General features: G+C 41.0%; 1 protein-coding gene across 6 annotated transcripts in view; it reads left to right on the top strand.

Moving 5' to 3' along the window:
• LOC136877020 (protein big brother) overlaps window positions 1–24,726 on the top strand; it is a 213,039-nt gene that overhangs the window by 165,666 nt on the left and 22,647 nt on the right. For 2 of the 6 annotated variants that reach the window (XR_010860698.2, XM_067150814.2), the window contains one exon: window positions 5,188–5,276. Coding sequence is in view for 2 of the 6 variants with exons in the window: in XM_067150814.2 (XP_067006915.1) it covers window positions 5,188–5,276 (89 nt within the window). In the remaining 4 variants the exon portion in view is untranslated. Of the gene's footprint in view, window positions 1–5,187; window positions 7,398–24,726 lie in introns of those variants that run through there. The other 4 variants (XR_010860697.2, XM_067150813.2, XR_010860699.2 and 1 more) reach the window with 2 other exon arrangements.

Raw genomic sequence — 24,726 nt, 5'->3', positions numbered from 1 at the left:
TTTATAGGAAGGGGAGTTCAGGATTGGAATAACTTACCAAGGGAGATGTTCATTAAATTTCCTATTTCTTTTCAATCATTCAAGAAAATGCTAGGAAAACAACATATAGGGAATCTGCCACCTGGGCAACTGCCCTAAATGCAGATCAGGATTGATTGATTGATTGATTGATTGATTGATTGATTTGTACCCTATCGTCTATAATGGTAGGTAAAATATCACGCATTATAAATTATTGGTAGTCTATATAAACGTGCAGGCTATTAACATAACCTCTGATTAGCACAAACAAGGAAACTTCTGGACTTGTTTAGGATCACTCAATTTATCATGCTGTAGACCGCCTATGTAACAACGGCAGGCGTGCAGAGATGACATGGCACCTTATCCCAGCAAGTTTATTGCAATCGATGCTTTCGATAAACCACGTTCCATTTAAAACTGCAGCAAAAATTACAATTTTGTAAGTACGTAAATATTATTTTACGGCAGAATGACAGTTGTCATTAAGTTCATAGCATCTTAGCCGATCATCCTGCCTAGTTTATGATAGGTCTGGTCAAACACAAACCCCAAATGGTTCCCTTGTACTGTAAGAGGCTCACGAGCAGTTTGACATTTACGGAGCCAGTTTCTCGAAACGTTGGCAAAAGAATGACATACATCCTTAACAAATTAAACCTATTTAAATGTAGTTTGAATTTCTTCTTTTGCTAAGATTCTTCTTCTTCTTCTTCTTCTTCTTCTTCTTTTCTTCCTCTTCTCGCAGAAGGTTGGTGACCAACATAATTCTTTTTTTCCTTCTTTGCATGTCCCTTATCAGAGTTGCCGTATCAGGAGGTTCCGCGACCAGGGCAACTTCTTCGGAAGAAACAAGCTTTCTGGTGGTAACAGAATAATAATGAAATTGGCTGGGTTGTTCTCGGAACTAACCTCCGCCTACAAACTATTTTTTCTTTAAAATATTTGTACATATAACACAATGATTTACCTATTCTGTCGTTTTAAATATTTGAATGTAACCCCTGAATATAGGTCTGTGAATTACCTGCAACTCATTCGATTTTGTTCTGTTGTTCAACTATTTACGTGGGTAAACTTGGGATTGAGAAATTCATTCCGACTTCTTTAAATCTATCAATGATCTCCAACTCGTATGTTAAATTCCTCCAGGACTTAGCCTCAACGTAATTCTCTAAAATTACTCCAGGTAGACGTTAGTCCATTGAAGTCTCCCCTGTCCTTTGCCGGTCCGCTGTAATCCATACCCCAATTAACTGTCCCCGCTCTTGATTGTTATGGCTACAGTTCCACCTTTATGTCGGCACTTTCTGAAGCGGGTCATTCCTCAGAAAAGGTTACAAAAAAACTAATCAATTTGGTTATTCACGTATAAAATCTTAGAATCAATTTTTATTTTGAACAAAAACTAGACCAAAGTGGCTTATCCAGGTCATGGCTCTTGTGGGGAGTTAGTTTGAATTGCAGTCGAACTTAGTACTGTAAATACAACCATTACCTGATCAGTGATTACTTAACAGGCAGAGTAGGCACTAACGCAGACGTAACAACTTTTACAATCCGCAGATAACGGAACGAAATAACACTGACTTGACCTTGTAAGAAAATTATCGTCAAACTTTCTTGAATTGTTTCAGAGAGAGAGAGTAAAAATGAAACAATGTCGCACGGAAGCATACAGCACAAAGCACATTGGTTCCCTGTTGAATTTCTGTCAAGACAGATTTCAAAATTTAGAGAGTTATCCTGAGGGCACAGAGTTGAAGTTCACAGATGAAAACTTTATTTCAAGAATATTATATCACAGAAGATTTTAAAGCTGATGAAATGGTGCCAGTATAGCATACACATAAACTCATTTTTGAAAATGTGGTGGTATCAACGTTCCCAAAAGTTACGATAGCGCTAAGAATTTATACGTACGTCATGATTAACAACGAACTTTTATTGATGCTTACGAAGGGCACATCATAAAACATAAGACAAAAATACAAAATTACGGCGATGTCAAGGTTGTTTCCATTTCCTGCCTTGTTTATCTTGTAGAGTAAAAAAAAAAAAAAAAAAGAACTAAGAATCAATATGAAAACCTACAACCTCTTTTCCAGTCATGGACCGGGTCAGGGGTGTAATGAATGAAGCAGATATAGGCTATTAGTACGATGGGGTCGCCACTCCCAAAGTGATTTATTAATGACTGATAGATGCTATGAAATGAGAATGGAGAGTGTTGCTGGAATGAAACATGACAGAGAAAACCGGAGTACCCGAAGGAAAACCTCTCCTGCCTCCGCTTTGTCCAGCACAAATATCACATGGAGTGACCGGGATTTGAACCACGGTATCCAGCGGTGAGAAGCCGACGCGCTGCCGTCTAAGTCGCGGAGGCTCAAGTAAGAATCAATGATTGTTTCAAAAATAATATATTTACTGTTATTGGGTATTTTTTTTTTGCTAGGGGCTTTACGTCGCACCGACACAGATAGGTCTTATGGCGACGATGGGATAGGAAAGGCCTAGGAGTTGGAAGGAAGCGGCCGTGGCCTTAATTAAGGTACAGCCCCAGCATTTGCCTGGTGTGAAAATGGGAAACCACGGAAAACGATCTTCAGGGCTGCCGATAGTGGGATTCGAACCTACTATCTCCCGGATGCAAGCTCACAGCCGCGCGCCTCTACGCGCACCGCCAACTCGCCCGGTTGGGTATTTTCGAAGTCAAATTTCTGAAAAGGTGTCATCCATCTTCAGTGACACAGGAACGGCTGAATTGATTGGTCTTTGTGGCCACTGAATACGTTCTGCAAAATATAAATTTCAACGCTTTCCTGGGAGATTTAAACACACGAAAAGATCAATGAGAAAGGAAATAATTAAAGTGTTATTGGTTTATTAAAAAATCATATCTTTTTATATTTCATAATTTTACATACATCATTATAGACCGTTATGCCTTTCAGCGTTCAGTCTACAAGTCTATGTGAATTTACTAAACGTCGTCACAATCCTCTATTTGCAACTAGTGTTGTGGCCTCATTTAGTTCTATACCTCTTATCTTTAAATCGTTAGAAACTGAGTATAACGATCGTCGTCTTGGTCTCCCTCTGTTTCTCTTACCCTCCTCCATTTGCCTCACATAACCCCACCACCGAAGCCGCTTGATGCGCACAGCTTCATCCATCGAGTTCATTCCTAACAGCCTTTATCGCCTCATTTCGAGTACCCTCCTGCCACTGTTCCCATCTGATTGTACCAGCAATCGTTCTCGCTACTTTCATGTGTGTTACTTCTAACTTATGAATAAGATATCCTGAGTCCACCCTGCTTTCGCCCGCGTAAAGCAAAGTTGGTCTGAAAATAGACCAATGTAAAGACAGTTTCGCCCGGGAGCTGGCTTCCTTCTTACAGAATACTGCTGATCGCAACTGCGAGCTCACTGCATTAGCTTTACTGCATCTTGAATCAATCTCACTTACTATACTGCCATCCTGGGAGAACACACAACCTAAATACTTGAAATTATCTACCAGTTCCAGTATTGTATCACGAATCAGTCATTCAGTTTTCTTGGATTACTTACCTACTAACATCAATTTAGTCTTCGAAAGGCTAATTTTTATACCATACTCATTGCACCTATTTTCACGTTCCAAGATATTAGACTGCAGGCTTTCGGCACAATCTGTCATTAAGACAGTCATCAGCATAGGCCAGACTGCTTACTACACATCCACCTAACTGAATCCCTCCCTGTCACTTTACACCTTTCAGCAGATGATCCATGTAAACTACGAAAAACAAGGGTGAAATATTACAGCCTTGGCTAACCTCTGTAAGTACCCTGAGCCTAGAACTCATTCTGTAATCAATTTTCACTGCAGCCCCAATTGTCAACATAAACGCTTTTGATTGATTTTAATAATCTACCCTTAATCCCACAGTCCCCCAATATGGCGAACATCTTTTCCCTCGTTACCCTGTCATATGCTTTCTCAAGTTCTGTGAAACATAACTGTCTGTTCCTCTCGTAGCATTTTTGATTACCTGCCGCGTACTGAAAATCTGATCCTGACAGCCCCTCTGTGGTCTGAAACCACACTGGTTTTCATCCAACTTCCTCTCAACCACTGATCGCACCCTCCCTTCCAAGACGTCAGTGAATACTTTGCCTGGTATACTAATAGTATAGTTGTTGCAGTCCTTCCTGTTCCCTTGCTTATAGATAGGTGCAATTATTGCTTTTGTCCAATCTGAAGGTGCCTTACCAACACTCCACGCTAATCTTATTACTCTATGAAGCCATTTCATCCCTGCATTCCCACTATACTTCACCATTTTAGCTCTAATTTCATCTATTCCTGCTGCTTTATGACAATGGAGTTTATTCACAACCTTTTCCACTTCCTCAAGCGTCATTTCACCAACATTTTCCTTCTCCCCATGAGCTCGGTTGTTCGCGACACCACCGGGAAGATTTCCTTTTACACTGAAAGTATTTTCAAAATATTCTCTCCACCTGTCCAGTGATTCCCTGGGATCTATTATGACTTCACGTGAATTACCCAAAACTGTTAATTTCCTTTTTCCCTCCCTTCCTAAGATTCTTTATTACTGTCCAGAAAGGTTTCCCTGCTGCTTGACCTAGCCTTTCCAGGTTATTAGTAAAATCTTCCCAAGACTTTTTTTTTTTCTTGAAGGAGATTTTTAACGTGCCGAAAGCCAGTGAGAGTTGAGTTTTCACCTTCGAATAACTATAAACCCCACCGGCCTCTGCGATCGTATCCGCTATCCAGTAACGTTCTAACCCAGGACATTCCAACTCAGCGTTTGAGTCCTGCCAAAGGCTGACCCCAAGCCCCACTACTCTCTATCCCTGCAGCTATGGCGATGTAAGAGCACAGTTCTGATTTGTTGACCTTGCCTTTGTGGCCGACATTACAAATCATTTGAGTTATTTAAATATTTCTTTGTAAGGCAAAAATGTATTGACTGTGTATGGATGTATTTATGTTAAGAAAGTTTGTGTGATTTGTTACATAAAATTCTCTGTCTCTGCCCTAGTTATCATATCATAAAACTTGTTATACGTCTATTATTATTATTATTATTATTATTATTATTATTATTATTATTATTATCATTAATGTCATTTATTGTTGTGTTGGCAGCTCCGGATGGGCAGTGGTCTCCAGCATCACGTGAGCTCACCAGTATCTGCGCGGTGCAACGCGGGACCCCAGCGCATCAACCTCTCCCTGCAAGTAGGCCCCCCTCTCAGCCCGCCGTAGCCAGCATGTAGTACAGCATGTCCCCTCAGCACCCCGAAATGGGAATACACTAGACGTGCGAAATGAAACTTCAAACTCGCGTAACTTTCCTGTTTTCTGGTACTCCTTATAGAATTCGATGGACGATTTGATAGATGGTTTGCAGTCTGTTTCATTGGTCGATCGTAAAGTTGCAGAGTAGCTTAAAGAGTTTGCCAAAGGAAGCGTCTTGAGACCGTATAACAGTGGACAGTTTACGTTCTTCTTTAGCACACAGCTCTCATAATTTGGTAACTCCTTCGCAACTGGTGCTCATTCTTCGGGCATCACTTGTTTGGCTTCTCAACGATATATCTTTTTCCAGGGTGGGGCTGTCAACCACACGCTCACCCGCCAGCCTGGATGACCGAGGACTCTTCTGTTATGGCGACCATTTTTTAGCCGACAAAGCCCTGTTTCCAGGCACTGGGCACTTGCCCTCTCCCATCAATATAAGAGATTGTATTTGAAGGATGCACTGGTGGATGTTCTACCAGTAAAAAGTATTACTTGAATTTTAGTGGCTACATCTTCCCGGCAGGCTCTGTAGCCATTCACCCTCCTCCTTTATCTGGGCTTGAGGACGGCAGCAGAACGTACCGAGCTACCTCCCGGAGGTGGAGTTGTTTATTTACCCTGGATCTCCGAAATAACTTAAAATACGCTAACTTCAGATTGGGTTTGGGAGATGGCTAGACGGACTCATCTATTAACTCACCGGGCTTATTGTGCAAGTTTGACTGCTTTGTTCCTGTCTACATCTTGTTCAGTTTGTCGTATTCTGGCTTCAGCATTACAGGCTTCAGTATACTCCATTCAGCAATAATGTACAGATCGTCGCTTCAGTCTGTGAAATGACCGCTGTAAATATAGATAAACGAGAGTCAAAAGGTTAGAAAGCTAGAATTATTGTGCAGGTTCGATCTCATGTTGTCCGTGTTGGTAGGTTAAGGGACGTGTTTTATTGAATAAGTCATCCAAAGGCTCTGTTAATAATTCAAGAACATTATTTCATTGTAGATTTTTGTTGTTGAATTATGAGCCACAGAAAACAGGAGGGTAATGTGAGTCAACTTAATTTCACACTTCTTTCCTTTTGGTAACGAAGACTTAAGGAAACTCGGCAAATATTTTTATCGATGGGGCTGCGAGTAGGAACAGTGAACTCAGGAGCTCTCCTCCTTGTTTTTGTAACTTACGACAATGAAAAGTTCTGTCCTGAAAAGTGTTTACCCGTATAATTATTCTATTTTGAATTCTTGTCTGTCTACACAACGTTTCCCGCCTGTATGTTGAGAGTGTTCACCGCAGCGTGTTGCGTCCCGGTAGAGAGGAATGGAATGAACGTCTGTCAAGTGGCACCAAATTAAATGATCTTTAGTTGTCTGTCTGTCTGTCAGGTCATCAGCCCAGAGGCTGGTTGGATCCTCAAATAGCACCACCAAAGGTTATTCGGTTATAAGGAAACCCCAAAAACCAATGGCAGAACCAAAATGAGGCGTACTAGGCAAGATGAGGAGTGAGGTAGTATGCCATTGCTTTCCTCACTGGGTCAGAAAGTACTATTGCAGCACGACTGACCATATGAGCAGCACCTTTCATAACACTAGTCGTGCTCTGAATGTCAATACTCAGCACCACCCATACCCCAGCAACTTCCATATTGTCATGGATGTTGACTGGGACTTCGGTGGAAGCTACACTTTAGTATGGCCTGTGCCAAGAGATGGATACAAAAGTACTGTATCCATCAAGAAATGACAGCAGGCAACGATCTTCAGTTAGTAACGGAATATTATTATACTAATTTTCTACAGCCATTACCTCTAGAGGAGGCTTCATTTCTGCACGTCTAGTCGATCCACAAAAGTGCTCAACCTACCGTTAAAACGCATGCCCTTTGCTGGTGTCCACCCGTTAACATGTTCTAAGAACTGTGTCATGTGCAAGAAACACTGTTTTGTTGTTATGTAATATTATAAGAATGATTTTAATATTTGTTTGTTTGTGAATGATGAATGTTGGTTTATGTTGTAGATGTTTGCTTCAAATATAACTTCTTACTAACAGTCCTCTGTGTCTTTTGGTAGTCCATCATCAATCCTTGTCCCATATTTAGCTGAACGAGTGATAATCCACTGCATGTTTTATGTCAAGCAAGTCATAGAACTGATTTCATTGTTTTACACGTAGCAAGTTTATTGCTGAGATGAAATGGAATTAAAACAGATCGACGTTATTTCACTCAGTGGTTTATATACGACTTTCTGGTTTCTACAAACAAGTGGTACTAGATCAAAAATACCCCTGTGAAGATCTAGAAACTGATTGAAAAAGTAATCTCGGTGTAATGGCGCACTAAGAAGCGTTGAATGCACTGGAATGGATATTATAAAAAATAAGCAATTAGTTCCCTCTCGTGAATGTTACTTGCGTGAGTTATGGGAGTTTTGTAACTTTTTTCGGAATGAATGGCAAATTCTAGATTTTGGAAAAGGATGAAAGATAATTTGAGATAAATCATTTCTTCTAGTTAATTTTTTCTGCCGTAAGGTCACAGTTTCTACAGAATGTATTTTTAACAAAGATGGATTCACTTTAAGAATGTATGAATTCCTGGATACTTTTCTCAAAAGTACTAAACTCTGGACTGTCAAGTAAGAGCCTTAGCTACTTGATATTGTACCTGTGTCGGGGATCGGCAGAGTCCTAAGTATAAAAATCATGCCTCAAAAAATGTCATGGATGGAATTCTTATGGATGAAGAACCTCGGAGAATCAAACCCGGGCATCGAAGTCCCATCCCCGCTACTTTCATTCCGAGCAGCGGCTTCGCTCGAGAGCATATGGATCACGGTCCTGTCCGACGAAAATGAAGTGGGCATGTAAAATAAATATCCTGAAAGTAAGGCACTATGGTAAGAGGTATACATTAATCTAGTAAAGAATAAAAATGCATTTTACCTACTTCAAAACGCAATTTTATTCACTGAAAGATCATTTATGAAAATTTTTGTACACACACGAAATGCCAATTAAGTTGCCTGCATGGCAATTTTTAAGATATGCTACACTTAACTTATTGCATGGGTAATGCCATTTAATGTCTTTATGAGTTCGTTATTCACTCTTCAATTGCAATCTGACATTCCCAAGTCGAAACCACTCAACATCGCATATATTACAGATTCACTGCCAAATATTAGAGACGTTTCCCTTTGACTTTGATAATGATATTATTTGAATATTTACACTTCATTACAAGGGTCAATGACCATGTTTTTCCGTATGATAAATATAACGTCCACTTATTACTGTAAAAGGAAAACAAATTACACAAATACATTTGGTTTTTCTGATGGTTCTTTTTAATTTTGAGTGTATTTAATCAGTACGTTCTACATGAATAATCAACATATCTAATCATGAAAAATGTCCGACTCTTTGGCTGAATGGTCAGCGTAATGGCCTTGGGTTCAGAGGTCCCGAGTTCGATTCCCGGCCGGGTCGAGGAATTTAACCTTCATCGGTTAATTCCAATGGCCCGGGGGTTGCGTGTTTGTGCTGTTCCCAAAATCCCTGAAACTCACACACCACACATAACACTATCCTCCACCACAATAACACACATGGCAAATGCCACTCACTCTCATCGGATGGTCTGCCTTACAAGGGCTGCACTCGGCTAGAAATAGCAACACGAAATTATTTATTATTATTATTATTATTATTATCATTATCATGAAAATCCTGCAGTCGCCTATTACTAATGGTTCCTATATCTCATTACAAATTACCACACTACTGAACACACATGTCTCTGCGGGGTGACAAAAATAGAACATGGACATTTACAACGCTGGTGAACCTGTAACTCCAGAAATGAATCACCAAACAATACACATGACACAAACAATAAGATACGTAATACGGTGGAGCATCTCCCCTGTAAACAAGATATGAAATACACTCCAATGCTCTCCGGAGTCCATGATCCCACAAGGGTCTTCCGCTATCGACCCAAGAACTTCGGTGCCAGTCAGGTATCGAACCATACCATTCTAACTCGAGGTACTAGTGAAATTCCCTAACCACAAATTTATTTTAATACCCTGATTAGAGGAAATGCATCAACTACCGGCTCATTAACACAGAGCCTCCCAGTGGTAACGACAGGTTACTACGCAAGTGAATATTTTAAGCAGTATGTGCTTAAGAGGGCGAAAATCTCTGCAGGTCAAGAGCATCATATATTACTCACTTTCTTCCAATGCCTCTACAAATTACACTACGGGCTTATATTATTATTTCTCATATCCTGCATATATTTCCACATATTCTTTCTATTGCACTCAATTTCATACCCATGTGCTTAATATCCACACTACTCCAATGCCTCTCCAACAGGGAATTAAAGTATAATACTTCATACACTCTCGTATCTTGCTAGGTCAATAGTTCGTACCTCGAGTCAATATTTCCTTTCTTCACTTATCAGCATCCTTAAACTAAAGGAGGATGTCTATAACAAGGAAAATTTTAATTTGTGTAACACCTGGCTACCGTTTCATCGCACAATTCAAAATCGGAAATTAGGAAGATCCTACCAGCTGATTAAATTGAAATGTTATGAAAGTCAGCCGAATTATTTAAACCCGCCCCATCTATGGATGCTTCACTAAACACACATAACATATGGGGCATTAAACACTACCTCATGCAGATTCCTGGAGATAAATTTAGTGATTAACAAATAATCAACCTGAAGACAAGTAAACAAAAACTAATAAAGAAGCTATACCCCTTTGAGGCTCGCTACATGCTACACATGAAGTCAGAATGCATGCTGTTGAATTTATTTACAAATTTAAGTTATCATATCAATGCGACCTTTGACGGATATTCATTAAGATATCATTGGAAATTATTTATCGTTTTGGTGTGTAACCTGCTGTCATCTGGCGATACCCATACCCATATGGGTTTAGTTATCCATGACCGCCATCTCGTTAGTAGAAGATCCTGGGTTCATCTGGCTCCGCCCTGGCTTCATGATGTACTGAAAAACTGCTATCTCTAAGCCAATGAACATCCCATGCTCTCCTCCCACTCAGGAATACCACTGGCACATAGGTGCGTTCTCGTTGTCGCTAGCACTGAGTTCAGGGGGCACTCGCATACATGTGAACACAAATGCAAGTCGAGTTATTCGAAGTATTGCTTATCTGACTTCTAGATAAGTGCGATAATAGTAATGCCCACTCATTGTCTTGAGATGGATTACCACAAGTAGCGATTAATGTTCTTGAAAATCGCCACTCACGCCCCGTTCATTGCAGATAGCGTTACTCGATACTCTATCTGTCCCATAAGCTGAGCGTCACTATTCAACTCGTTCATCCCTGGCTAATATGACTCTCATCTGATAGTATTTGTAGCCTCTGGTAGCTTCACACGTGCTCACTATAGCACTATGATATTTTGTTCTCACTAATCACGGTATCAACTATACGCTGATGAGCACTCCAGTATGACCCGGTCTCTAAATGAAGCTCATTTGCTTAACCTGTCTAGAATTTAATTTCTGAGAATATCTCATAGTCATTTCATCACAAGAAAAGTACTGATCGCAGTACTGTCGATACTACACACACACACACACACACACACACACACACACACACACACCTATCACACAGTGACCATAGATATGTGCACAAAGAAACACTTACTCTGCACTGTGACGGGAATCGCACAAACCATGGCATAGAATAAGCTGAAATGTGCAGGGTGAAACGCCTTATATAGCCGATTAGTGGAGTTCGTTATGGAAACGGTACGTCCATCCGGCTTTTACATATTCGCTCCTTTAGTAAACATCTTCCAAAGTCGAATGGATACTCAATTTGTAGCTCTTTACACGCTCTACCTACTGAACTATTTTCAATCAAATCGGATCGTGTGTTTCAGAGTAATTACGCATGCATCTTTTGGATTTCAGGCGCGCGTGGTGGGGGCGATGGGGACTCCCCAGCTTTAAGTAAAGAAACCCCAAGGGCCATGTGGTATTTATCACTGCGATGTTGCTCTAAGTGACGTCATTAAAATTGCGTCTAGAAGTAAACTACATTTCTACCTCATTAGATACTGCAAATTATGCGAAGTTTGTTGATCCTTCTTATATAGTCTTCCGGAGCTTATGGCGAATTATCACTATTATTATTGATGAGCCCACCAAATCTGTGGGTTGGTATCCAGGAAATAGGCAAGGAAGTGATGGTAATATGCAGTTCTTAGGTTGAAGCCCTGTAAATTAGCCACGCCTTTGGACACAAGCAGCATCCTAAGCCTCGAGTCATATCGTCAACTCTCTTGCACGATAGAGAGTGCAATACCAAGTTCAAACTGTATCCCGAGCTTCTCTCTCTCTCTCTCTCTCTCTCTCTCTCTCCTTAAACGCAATTAGGGCTCCAGCCTCCAAACTCACCCAGCGTCGTTCGTATCCCGGACAGGGCATAAAATACTATTTGCAACCAAATATTTCACAAATTGATGTGGTGAACGGCACACATAACTTTCCGACATGTCTAGTAACATGGTATTGAACGGTTTCAGTATCTTCCAAAAGCCACAAAAAAGAGTCCATTCGACACTTCATGTCTTAAGGTATCGGCATGTGAAAGCACAGTCAGCTGTGTGTAACATAACATCTAGCGAGGAGGTTGCGGCGGGAAGTATCTAGTGGAAGCTAAGGAGTAGCAGGGAGGAAAAGATGTGAATTGTCAAGAGTGCGAGTGTTATTGTAAATAGCAGTGGCCAGAGGAGAAAGAGCAAGGGCTTCAGTAATGAGAGGGTTATGATTGGAGTTACCAGAATTAAGATTGTTGAGACGGAGGGAGTGAAGATGAGTGAGAATTGAGGGAAAACTATAGAGAGATTGAAAATGAGTGGAAGGAATGTCATAAGGAAGGCGGTAGGCGATGCGGAGAGCATGACGGTCCAGTCGTGGCAGTCGAGCGTAGTCCGTAGAGGGCACAGTAATCCAAGTCATTGATGCCTAAGTAAGGAGGGGGCGGATAAATGATTTATAAACGGTTAGTAGATGGCGAGGTTTCAAGCCCGAGGAGGGGCCGGTAAGGGAACGGAGAGCACGGAAACGATAAACCGCTTTACGGTGGATGGCTGCAAGGTGGTAGTTTCATTTTAAATTGTTCTGAAAAGGGATACCTAGGTAAGTTAGTAGTTTAGTTTCTACAAGAGGGACGTTATACAGTGTTAGTCGGATTCGGTTACTAATAGGACGGAGGCGAGACTTAAGGCGAAAAACAACAAATTGAGTTTTAGTAGGGTTAATAGTACATTTGAACCATATCCCTCCCTTTGTAGATAATATCAGACATATTATGATACGCACAACGGGAGAATCGAGGCGTGGACCTCGACTAGTAAAGGCTAACGACACAACCCTGAACTGGAAATGTCCCTCATTTCAATGCAGTATATGATAAACACTAAGACTACTAACAGTAAAAAACGAATTAAATTCAAATGAGGGTTTATTGAAAATAATAGAAAAATTCAAAAAAGGGACAAATAAGAAATGAAGCCAGCAATCAAAAAGAGATAATACATACACGTTCAATACCCATCCAACTGGAGATCATATCATTGATGTGTGACCACATCTTTTCTTTTCAATACACCAGGTTGAAATTATTAATATAACGCACTCACCTTTACAACAGTAGTCTCGCTACATAATACCGTGATGCGATTACAATCCACACGGATTAATTCAATCAGCGAGCATAATGAAATTCCAAGCCCACGCGTTTATTATTATTTCTGCATCGTCTCAACAATTACTAGATATCATAATTCCCCACGCAGCGAGGAGCAGAAAAAGAATAGTAAACAGTAAACCCAGAGAAACATAAACAAACACGCAAGATCACATCTTAGCACAGAGAGCAGTATCTCTGGACCAAAGAATTAAAGTTCAAAACCAAAGAGAAGCACAGGCATGCACATAGCCCGAATGAAAATAAACAAAATGGCGGCCTCTAGGTCAACAAACGGCCGGGACGGACACCAAGACAAAACTAGAATAAACCTACCCACGACAAGCACGAGGTCCAGAAAAGATTAAAATATTTAATAAACTGATCGATACGTCATCATTACTCTCCTTTCACACGCCCACACACGCAAACAAATACATACACACTGCCAGCATCGGAAAATGATACGAGCAGTTGCACCAGTAAATAAGTTGAACACAAACTCGTATAATGTGACTCACCTGATCACAAATATGGGGTTTCACATATGTTAGGGATAGCGTGCACAGCTCAGGCAATTAGCAGCAACATATTAGTGACCTAACGGTCACGCGTAAGCCCATCACTTATGCACTCCGTACGACCCGAAATGGATCTCCGACCCGAGACGCAGGGCATACATTCATAAGATGGCAAGGTATTATTTTACAATGCAGTGCACCAAAATAAATCAGAGACCCAGCCACGAACACAATGCTATCACGTCAACAACAGACACACAACCCATTCTCGCTCTGAGTACAAGGACGCATATCAATCAGCTATGCATGATAGTGAAGAATGTCTTACAAACACCGTAAAAGCATGGTTAAAATAAATATTAATGTACCTGCCATATCAGTAATTTAAATAATAAGAAGCAAGGTAGTATGGGTCATGTTTGAATCTGTTATAAACCCATTTATAACATAAGAACGCCGCTCCAATCTGCGAGGGCTCCATCTTTATATTCAGCACTCATAACAATGCAAAGATTCACTCCAAAGACATAAGACAAAGGTCTCGCCGAAAGAACGATCCTCCGTGCACACGATCGAGAGAGCTGCCCTTTAGGGTACAATCATGGAAATACATAAGTCAATTGAGGTGAGGCTGACACAAGTTCTTTGCAATATAGAAAACATCAATTTAATACATTCATTCACGACATAGTCCGCTGCCGAGCTTATCGGGAACATCTATTATGATGTGTGTCCTGGCCTTTGTTGATCTGGAGGCCGCCATGTTGTTGTATTTTTTTGATTACTGGCGTCATTTCTTATTTGTTCTGGCCAATAAGAGGTTATCCAAAGCTTAGGAGGTTATCCAAGGTGTAAGATGCCAAGAATTGAACCAAGATACCAAAATATTGAGATGGGATTGGAGGTGTTTGGTAAGTGAGGTGAAGGAATGACCTAGGGCAAGGATGGCTAAGTCGTCCGCATATTGATATAAGCGGAGAGGAGGGGAAGGGTGGAGAATGTCATAAGTAAACAGGATATACAGTAGGGGAGACAGAGAGGGGAGCCTTGAGCGACACCAGAAGTGAGAGGAAGGGTATAAGAGCGAGCACCACAGATTGTAATATTAGCGGCTCTACACTTGAGATAGTTAAATAGTAGGTGAATAAGAGTAATAGGAAGAGGAAGGTGGCAGAGTTTGTAAAGGAGACCCGTGTGCCAAACGGAATCGAAGGCCTTATTTACATCAATAGTCTAGTCCCTATATTGGTAACGCTGAGTGTTGTCCACATTGTCTTGTCATATTCTGTAATCTAGTTTTTGAAATATAAAGCATTTTTGATCTTTGCATGTTACATGCTGCATGAAATTGAAGCATTGCATCAGGTGGCCACTGGTACTCCCTCAGCCCTTAACACCACGTACGAACCCAAGCCAAATAGTATTTTGTACAGTTTCTAATGCTCGGAAGTGGTGAGATCTGGTTCACACACTTAGAGAAGCGCCTCCAGAGCGTATGTCGGTTTGCGCGCTCGTTCAAATGAAGGCGGAATAAGATATGTATACATTTTCTTGAAATCTAATATAAACTGTTGTTGAGAGGAAAAATATCATATTATTTCTTTATTACATTGGTGGTGACATACAGTAAACTGCAGCATTCAAGATAACCGACACTAGGGAGAACATAAATATCTGGACATGGCGAGGAGGTCAACGAGGCTATGGTGTTAAAACTTCTCGACTGTACGATTGCATAGCCTTCTTGACTGAAGACAGTTTGTAGACCAGGGCGCCCAGAGCGCGATGTACGCACTTAAGAAAAGGTACTTGTGCAATCATGGAATACCTTTGACTTAGAATACGTCTTTCGTTTCGTTCCAGTACCGTCCCCCTGCTCAGAATTTCGAGCGTTACACGAGAATGCATAAATTGTAACACGGTGAGAGGAGGGAGCTTCCTCCATTCTGTGTTGAAATAGATTGTCGTGATGCAGAAGAATTAGTATACCTCGTGACTCCGTGGTTCTATAGTGTTATGAGTGGTATTGTTAAATTTTCCTCGCAGAATTCTATCGTACCAGCAACCATTGTTCACCAAAACATCCATATTTTCATGATCAGGTCAGTTGAGATGTACAGATTTGGGTTACATTTGCAATATGTCTAAATATCTTAAGTCTAAATGGATCAGAAACTATCGTACACGCGTTCAGGGAGATGGGAATCAGACAAATCGAATAAACCCAAGAAGTCTGCAGGAGAACGAGTCAGAGATTATCAGCAACACAAGAAAGTTCAGCGTTCGGGCGGCCAGCACTTCTATCGCGCTTGTGGAACCTGTGGACTGGGAGTGGCTGGCTGTTGATGAGGAAGCTGTCGCTGGGACCTCTCGCAGACCATCTCGGACCACCAGCAGCTTGTGAAAGATGATCATGTCCGACTGGAGGAGGCAAACTGCCACCATAGCGAATAAAACAAACTGTGAGCTCCCTCCTAGTTATCGGTCCTTCCGCTAGGCTGTTCTTCCTCCTCTAATTGAGCGTGAGCTTTCAAGTCGACAAACGAATAAAAGAAAATTACTGCACGCACAATGCATTGTAGAAGTTAGTTGTCAGATTGTTTGGATAGGTTCCGAGTAGACTTAATCATCTCAGAAGATTTCAGTTCATTTCTAGCCTCTTTTCTTACAAAATAAAATTGCCACTTCATACAATGCAAAACAAATTTAGGGATAATATCCACACCACCATAAATACTTTGAATCATTTTTATGCCGTTTATACTGTTCAAACACTCGTAAAAATATCGCCCCATAGATATGTCCACAGGGAAGTTTTTGTGACGGTAGCCTACATTTTGAACTTTCACCAACACGTTGAAAACGGCTTTTGGAGTATGGGTGAGGAGAGTGCTGTCAGTGCTGTATTTGTTGCTGTAGTCCCTAATAAATTTGAGGGCTTCAGAAGGTATTTCTTATGTAGGTTTTGCCAGGCTGAGTGGCCGCTGGCCTTCTGACCCCAACTTGGCAGGTTCGATCCTGGCTCAGTCCGGTGGTATTTGAAGGTGCTCAGATATGTCAGCCTCGTGTCGATAGATTTACTGGCACGTAAAAATAATTCCTGCGAGTCAAAATTCCGACACCTCGGGGTCTCCGAAAACCGTCAAAAAGTACTTAGTTGGACGTAAACAACAATATTATTCTGTAGGCTTTGTATGAAGGACACAGAATACATTTCACAACCTTGCGTGCCTTGCCCATTGTTAACTGTAATGTACATGCAATAATAAATAAAACTCGCTTTGGCAACACTATGCCAATCAATATTAAGTAAATGAATAGTCCACTCCAGTAAGAGGTCATTATGTTCTGAGGAAAATCTCGTGCTTTCTACATTTTATTCCGTGCTTTTTCTACTACAGCCGTATTCGTGTCTTCTGTCTTCTTAGCCAGTGTTCTACTTTAATAGACTACCTGATGACGGCAAGTTTTGTGTGGCATGTTAAATTCAGGAAATCTATTGTTCGAGAATGATTTTTGTAACTTAATGATCGCATTATACCAAAGAGCCGTTCTAGCGGATCTTGATTAAAGTTTGCTGTGAGCACATACCGGAATTAATTATTTCAAAAACATTCTGGCATCTGTATGGTGCTCTCCATTATTGTTATTCTTTGGAATTCAAGATATGTGGAACAAAAGTATTAGTGTTCCAACTGAGGTTCCATTTAGTTAAGATTCGCTGACGTATTGAAACTTATAAATTCATCTGTTACGCGACTTAATTCCTAGTAAAAGTTCCTGTCAGCTCACTGTCTTCAAATTCCTCCAAGTTCGTCTGCCTAGGAAATTTTATACGATTTGCAACAGAATTTCTAAATAACTGCAAATCTAGTCTCGTGTTTATGTTCTGAAGCGAAGAGGCGTCTGTGTGCGGAGGTTAGTTTGTGGCAAACTTATAAGCCGCAAGTCTGACAGTTGTCAATTTCAAAAACCTGTCAATAGAATTTGAAGTCCACAACTCCATTATTCCACATACATAATTTCTGATGCACTTAATTATATATATAGCATCTGAAAAGACTCAGTCTCCTATTACATGAAAAGGATTTCTTGGTTTTATAAAATAATTTTTATAGTTTGTATTTTTTTCCCTTCATTTTCAAAATTAATTAACTGAATATTTTTCATTTTCCTTTTAATTTTATATTTTTAAATTTATTTTGGTAACAGAAGATGGTTGCCTAATTTTACTTTCTCTTAAATCATCACCTCTACCCGACAAAATTAATTAAAACACTGCCAAGCTCGCCCAAAGGTATCTTGTCTGGTATTTCTGCCGTCTTGCATACGACTTAGCATTATTATTATTTCTAAGTATTTGAGTAGTCGAGTTTTCTTTTCAGTTGTTTAGCACTTGAAGTAAACTATCTACAGTAATTCTCTCCTATGTGCGCAGTTATTTTATTGTCTTGCTAAGTGAGAGCTCCGGAAGAGTTATTTCGGTAGACCTATAGTATTCTTGTTTGAAACTCCCGAAGAGTGCAATGCTTTCAGAGTTGATGCTCTCAATGGGCTCGCAATTCAGTTCTCTGGCTAAAATATGAATCGAGCCAAGCAGACTCCATAGAGATCAGAAGTAACTGAAATAACCCTAGGCATTTTATTTAAAAACTCAGTTCTGAATTCCAAAGGTGTTAATGAATTTTATCGTAGTAGAGTAAAGAAGACCATTAACTATCCAGTTAATTGATATTTGTCCTGTTCATGTTTTGATGAAGTTAATGGACTTTTGTCTACTTTCAAACAAGGAGAAGAAAAAAGGACTGATTTTGCTGATCCCTCATAAGATAATCGCATTACTCTTTAGAAATTGAAATTCATTATTCTCTTTGTGTTAATCGTGAATTATTCAAAATCACGTCTCTTTACAATAGGAGAAACATCACTTAATTGGCAACCAGAGGCATGCTTCTGAATCCTTATGAGTAAGTGAAAGACCCCAACAGTCCGTACTTCATCTACTCCCTATTCTCCTAAGTATCCATCTTCTCCTCCACCATTCGCCTGACCAACCCCACCACCGAAGACTGTTTATGCGTACCGCTTCACCCATAAAGTCCTAACTTAGCCTTTATATCCTCATTCCGAGTACCGTCGTGTCATTGTTTCCACCTGTTTGTACCAGCGATCAGTCTTGCTACTTTCATACCTGTTACTTCTAACGTATGAATAAGATATCCTGAGGCCACCCAGCTTTTATTCCCGTACAGCAAAGTTGGCCTGAAAACAGATCGGTGTAATGGTTCATGGTATGGGTTACTGTAAGTAGTATAATTGGATGGTTCGGCCGCCTCCTCCTCCTCCCGCCGCCTCCTCCTCCGCCGCCGCCGCCCGCGGGAAATTTGAATTTTGGCGGGAAATTTGAATTTTGGCGCGAGATTTGAATTTGTAAACAAAGCCACGTGCTTTTTGACAGCTGTCATCGACAACAACGCATCGCTAACCTCACTGCTGCCATCTTGACGGGCCTAAACCTCACTAGTGCCAACTTAACCTAACTAGCATGAGGTAAACAAAGCCACGTGTATTTTGACAGCCACGTGCTTTTTGACAGACAACAACGCATCGCTAACCTCAGTACTGCCATCTTGACGGGCCTAAACCTCAGTAGTGCCAACTTAACCTCACTAGTGCGAGGTAAACAAAGCCACGTGTTTTTTGACAGCCACGTGCTTTTGACAGATTTGTAAACAAAGCCACGTGCTTTTTGACAGACAACAACGCATCGCTAACCTCAGTACAGCCATCTTGACGGGCCTAAACCTTAGTGGTACCAACTTAACCTAACTAGCATGAGGTAAACAAAGCCACGTGCTTTTTGACAGCCACGTGCTTTTCAACAGATTTGTAAACAAAGCCACGTGCTTTTTGACAGCTGTCATCGACAACAACGCATCGCTAACCTCAGTACTGCCATCTTGACGGACCTAAACCTTAGTGGTACCAACTTAACCTAACTAGCGCGAGGTAAACAAAGCCACGTGCTTTTTGACAGCTACGTGCTTTTTTGACAGCTGTCATCCGCCATCTTTAAACCACAGAGCACTGTGCTGCCCTCTTGCGTCACCTGTCATCGGCAGTGCTGCCATCTTGACGGGCCTAAACCTTAGTGCTACCAACTTAACCTCACTAGCTCGAGATAAACAAATCCACGTGCTTTTTGACAGCCACGTGCTTTTTTGATAGCTGTCATCCGCCATCTTTATTCTATAGAGCACAGTGCTGCCCTCTTTAGCTACTTACCTTTGAAATGTGGTGGCGGATAATTTGAAAAATGCTTTTCGACAAGCAGCCATCTTTAATCCAGAGAGAACAGTGCTACCCTCTATGTGGTGGCGGCAAATTGAAAAATTCCACGTGCTCTTGTTTGAAAACAAACTCACGTGCTTTTTTGACAGCTGTCATCTGCCATCTTTAATCTATAGAGCACAGTGCTGCCCTCTTTAGTTTGAAATGTGGTGGCGGTAAATTCCACGTGCTCTTGTTTGGAAACAAAGCCATGTGCTTTTTTGACAGCTGTCATCCGCCATCTTTAATCAACAGAGCACCGTGCTGCTATCATGCGGGCAATTTCATCACCTATCACCCGCCATCTTTAATCTACAGAACACCGTGCTGCCCTCTTTATGGCTACTACCTTAAGCATGTAGTAGCGGGCAATTTGAAAAGTTCTGTTAGCTATCATCCACCATCTTTAATCAAGAGAGCACCGTGCTGCCATCTTTAGCTAGATACCTTTGAAATGTGGTGGCGGCAAATTGAAAAATTCCACGTGCTCTTGTTTGGAAACAAACTCACGTGCTTTTTTGTCAGCTACCATCCGCCATCTTTAATCAACAGAGCATAGTGCTGCCCTCTTTAGTTTGAAATGTGGTGGCGGCAAATTCCACATGCTCTTGTTTGGTAAACATAGCCACGTGCTTTTTTGACAGCTGTCATCCGCCATCTTTAATCCAGAGAGCACCGTGCTGCCCTCTTTATCGTAGTAGATGTAAATTCGTCACCTGTCATACGCAGTGCTGCTATCTTTAGCTAGATACCTTTGAAATGTGGTGGTGGATAATTTAAAAAGAAAAATTCTTCAGCAGTCCTCTCTCGACGCTAATTGCATAAGATGGCGGCTATACATGACTCCTTAAGTGTGCTTACGCAAGATGGCTGCTATACACAGGTTCTTATGAGACGCCCTTGGGATGCTTGCGCAAGATGGCGGTTATACAAGGCTCCTTATGAGACGCCCTAGTGATGCTTGCGCAAGATGGCGGTTGCTCTTATGAGGCGGCTTAAGGGTCCTTGCACAAGATGGCTAGAGACGCCCTAAGGATGATTGCGCAAGATGGCGGGCACAAGATGGCGGCTATACACGTCTCCTTATGAGACGCCTTAAGGGTGCTTGCGCAAGATGGCTGCTGCTCTTAGCTTAGAGGCTAACACGTCGTGCTAGTTCGATTCATTAAATTTGGGGCTTAAATGCAAAATGTTAAATATCTCGAAAGCGATGCATCGTAGAGCAAAACGGACAAAACATTTTCTGCCCAGTACCTCGGTTCGCAGTACGAGGAACAAGAAAAACATAGTCTAATGATGAGATCAACGGTTCGGTTCCTACTTAGGCCCTTTGGCATTCACTCTGTTTTAGCTTGTATTGAAGTAAGTCTTCGTAACATGATCAGGTCTAGCTATGGTAGAGAGTATAACGTGCCGTGCAAGTTCGATTCATTAAATTTGGGGCTTAAATGCAAAATGTTAAATATCTCGAAAACGGATAAAATTTTTCTACCTGATACCTAGGTTTGCAGTATCAGGAACATGAAAAAAACATAGTCTAATGATGAGATCGACGGTTCGATCCTTACTTAGGCCCTTTGGCATTGGCAGCTATCTAATTCTACAAGATGGTGACTATACATAGCTTCTTATGAGACAGCTTAAGAGCGCTTGCACAAGATGGCTGCTGCTCTTATGAGACGCCCTAGGGGTGCTTGCGGGAGGTAGCAGCGACAAGACGGTGACTATACACAGCTGCTTATGATACGGCCTAGAGGTGCTCACACAAGATGGTGGCTGCTCTGATGAAGAAAGTTAGCTTTGCATCGTGCAGGTATCTTTACAGCACTAAACCTCATACCTTTGAAATGTGGTGGCAGGTAATTTGAAAAATTCGACGTGCTTTTTCTTCACAGCAGCTATCTTTAAACAATAGCGGCTATACATAAGCTGTTAAGGCCTCCTCTTATGTCAAGGCATAGCTCTATCGAACAAGTTTAAACCTGCATCGGGATAGCTAGAGTAAGCATGTGCTGCAGTGATGACGTCATTATGCATGTTTAGACTTGCAAATCACTAAAGAAACATAACAAGACTAGAATCGAACACCGCACTCTATGCCGTTAACTTTATCATGTGATCGGAACATTGATTGAAGTGTTTAGAACACTAAATAAGTGATCAAGACTATAATAGAACACTGTACTCGATACAACATGTGTTTAGAACATGTCAGGGGATACCTTTGTTCTAAGAAGATTACCGCACATTCCTTGGCTAAAGGGCTAATGGGCTAAAGGGCTAATGGGCTAAAGGGCTAATGGGCTAGGGCGCCTCTCCTCTCTTTATCCGGGCTTGAGACCGGCTCTACAACTAGAGGCGGAGTTAACACCCTAAGGAAGGGAGAATGTTGGGAAATAATCTATACGAATATAGCTACTCGATCGACTATATACTACAGATGGATGACTTAGGTGAGGGTAAGCGCTTACTTAATAATACCTACACGACGTAATTCATACTCTATTTCAAAAATATCTTCTTTGTACTGTGTGTAACCAGCATCATGATAGGCTCTTAGCAGTTGTAAACGTTTTACGAGTACGTTGGGGTCTTTACAGTAGCTTATATCTACATAGGGTAACAGAGGCTTGTTGTGAACTTTGAGTCTATATGCAGACAGTTGATGTGCAGGGACTTGTTTTGATGTAATACGTGCTTCAGCAGTAGCGTTTCTAGGTACAAACATAACTTGTTTCGATAGCGATGAAGCGTTGAAATTTCCTTCTTCTTTACCTTGCATCTCTTCTTGAGATGTTTGCACTTCGACAGAACGTGTAGTAGGCTTAGGAAATGAAGTAAAATCATCAAGCTGTAATGGCAATGAATTTTCTTCTTCTACTTTCCCTTTACTACTGTTTTGATCAACATCATTATCCTTATTATCATAATCATGATCTTGCCTCTCTTTATCTTGAAGTTTGTGCTCAGTAACAGAACTTGCAGCAGGCCTAGACAGCAAGGGAGAATTAAAAATCTCTCGCAGAGGTGTACTTTTTAAACATAAATCAGTGTTCGCTGGAATATGGTTGAGCTCTTTGTATTTTGTTCCCGATGAAGCTACATTACACGCGGCTTCATGACGTTGAGCGTTGTATGCGTTCTTGAACTCTCTTCTACAATGTTTGCATTGAAAAATCGTCCTACATGATATCTCATGACGTCTCCTGTGATAGCTTCGGGAAAATGCTTTTCCACACTCTTCGCAAATATACCTAGAAATAGGTTTTTCCATGACGGACTTTTATCTTCTGCTAACAGATTCTTCTTTAAATCTACTCGACATTTGTTACTCTCTACTTCGATGATGCGAACAGCTTAGCGATTAATAGTAAACTAACACAAAAGCGTATAACCAAGGTAGCAACAGTAAGGTTTAAGCCCATCAAGATGGCAAGAGTGAGGTTAGCGACGTTCTGCTGTTGGATTTTAAATTCCGCGCTGTAACATGCATAAGGTGGCAGCCTTGAGGTTTACTGCCGTAAAGATGGCAGCAGTGAGGTTAGCGACGCTCTATTGTCCTTCAAAGTGAGGTTAGGGTTCGTCAAGAAGACAGCTGTCAAAAACGCACGTGGCTATGTTTACCAAACAAGAGCACGTAGTCGTAACGTCACGGTCACGTAGTATGCTGCTTCAGCATGCAATGTTCAATGTCTACACCTACGTAGTAAACACCCTGCTATGTTCACAAAATTTTTACTCACAACTATTTTTTATGCTTTAAGTTCGTGCACATAGGTTATGTTAAGATAGCAGCACACGTACAAGCGATGGTCACGTGCTCTAGTAGAAGATGCATGCATTATCAAAAGGTGATACGTACACGCTTTTGAACCTTGCTATTCTTACTGCTACTATGTTCGCAAGATTTTCAAAGATCGCTATTCTTTGTGCTTTAAGTTCGTTCGCATAGGTCATGCTAAAGTAGCAGAGCAAACACATGCGAACGTTGTACATTCTAGCGGAATGTGTTTAGTACGCTAGTTGATGCATGCAAAATCGATAGGTGTTGTGTACACGCTTTGAAACTTAACTATTCTTCGTGCTTTAAATCCGTGCACATAGGTTATGCTAAGATAGCAGCACACTCTAGCGGGAGAAGTTTAGTACTCTAGTTGATGCATGTATAATCGATAGGCAATGCGTACACGCTTTTAAAACATTGCTATTCTTACTGCTGCTGCTATGTTCACAAGATTTTTATACATCGCTATTCTTTATGCTTTAAGTTCATGCGTATAAGTTATACTAAGTTAGCAGCATACTTATAAGGTTGTTGCACGCTCTAGTGGAAAAGTTTAGTAAGAAAGACGATGCATGCAAAATCGATAGGTGATGTGTACACGCTTTGAACTTGGGTATTTTTTGTGCTTTAACTTCGTGCACATAGGTTATGTTAAGATTGCAGCACACACAAGCGATGATCGCACGCTGTTGTGGCAGAAGTTTAGTACAAGAGTTAATGCGTGCAAAATTGACTGGTGTTGTGTACACGCTATTCTTTGTGCTTTAAGTCCACGCACATAGGTAGCAGCACACAATTGCGAACGTTGTACACTCTAGCGGTAGAAGTTTAGTACGATAGTCGATGCATGCAAAATTGATAGGTGATGTGTACACGCTTTGGAGCATAGCTATTCTTTGTGCTTTAACTTTATACACATACGTTAGCAATACACATATGCGATCGTTGTACACTCTGGCGGTAAAAAATAGTCGATGCATGCAAA

This window comes from Anabrus simplex, chromosome 7 (genome assembly GCF_040414725.1).
Source record: "Anabrus simplex isolate iqAnaSimp1 chromosome 7, ASM4041472v1, whole genome shotgun sequence".
Lineage (NCBI taxonomy): Eukaryota > Metazoa > Arthropoda > Insecta > Orthoptera > Tettigoniidae > Anabrus > Anabrus simplex.
Note: the sequence above shows the minus strand (reverse complement) of the source record. Positions and strands in the feature narration are given on the sequence as shown.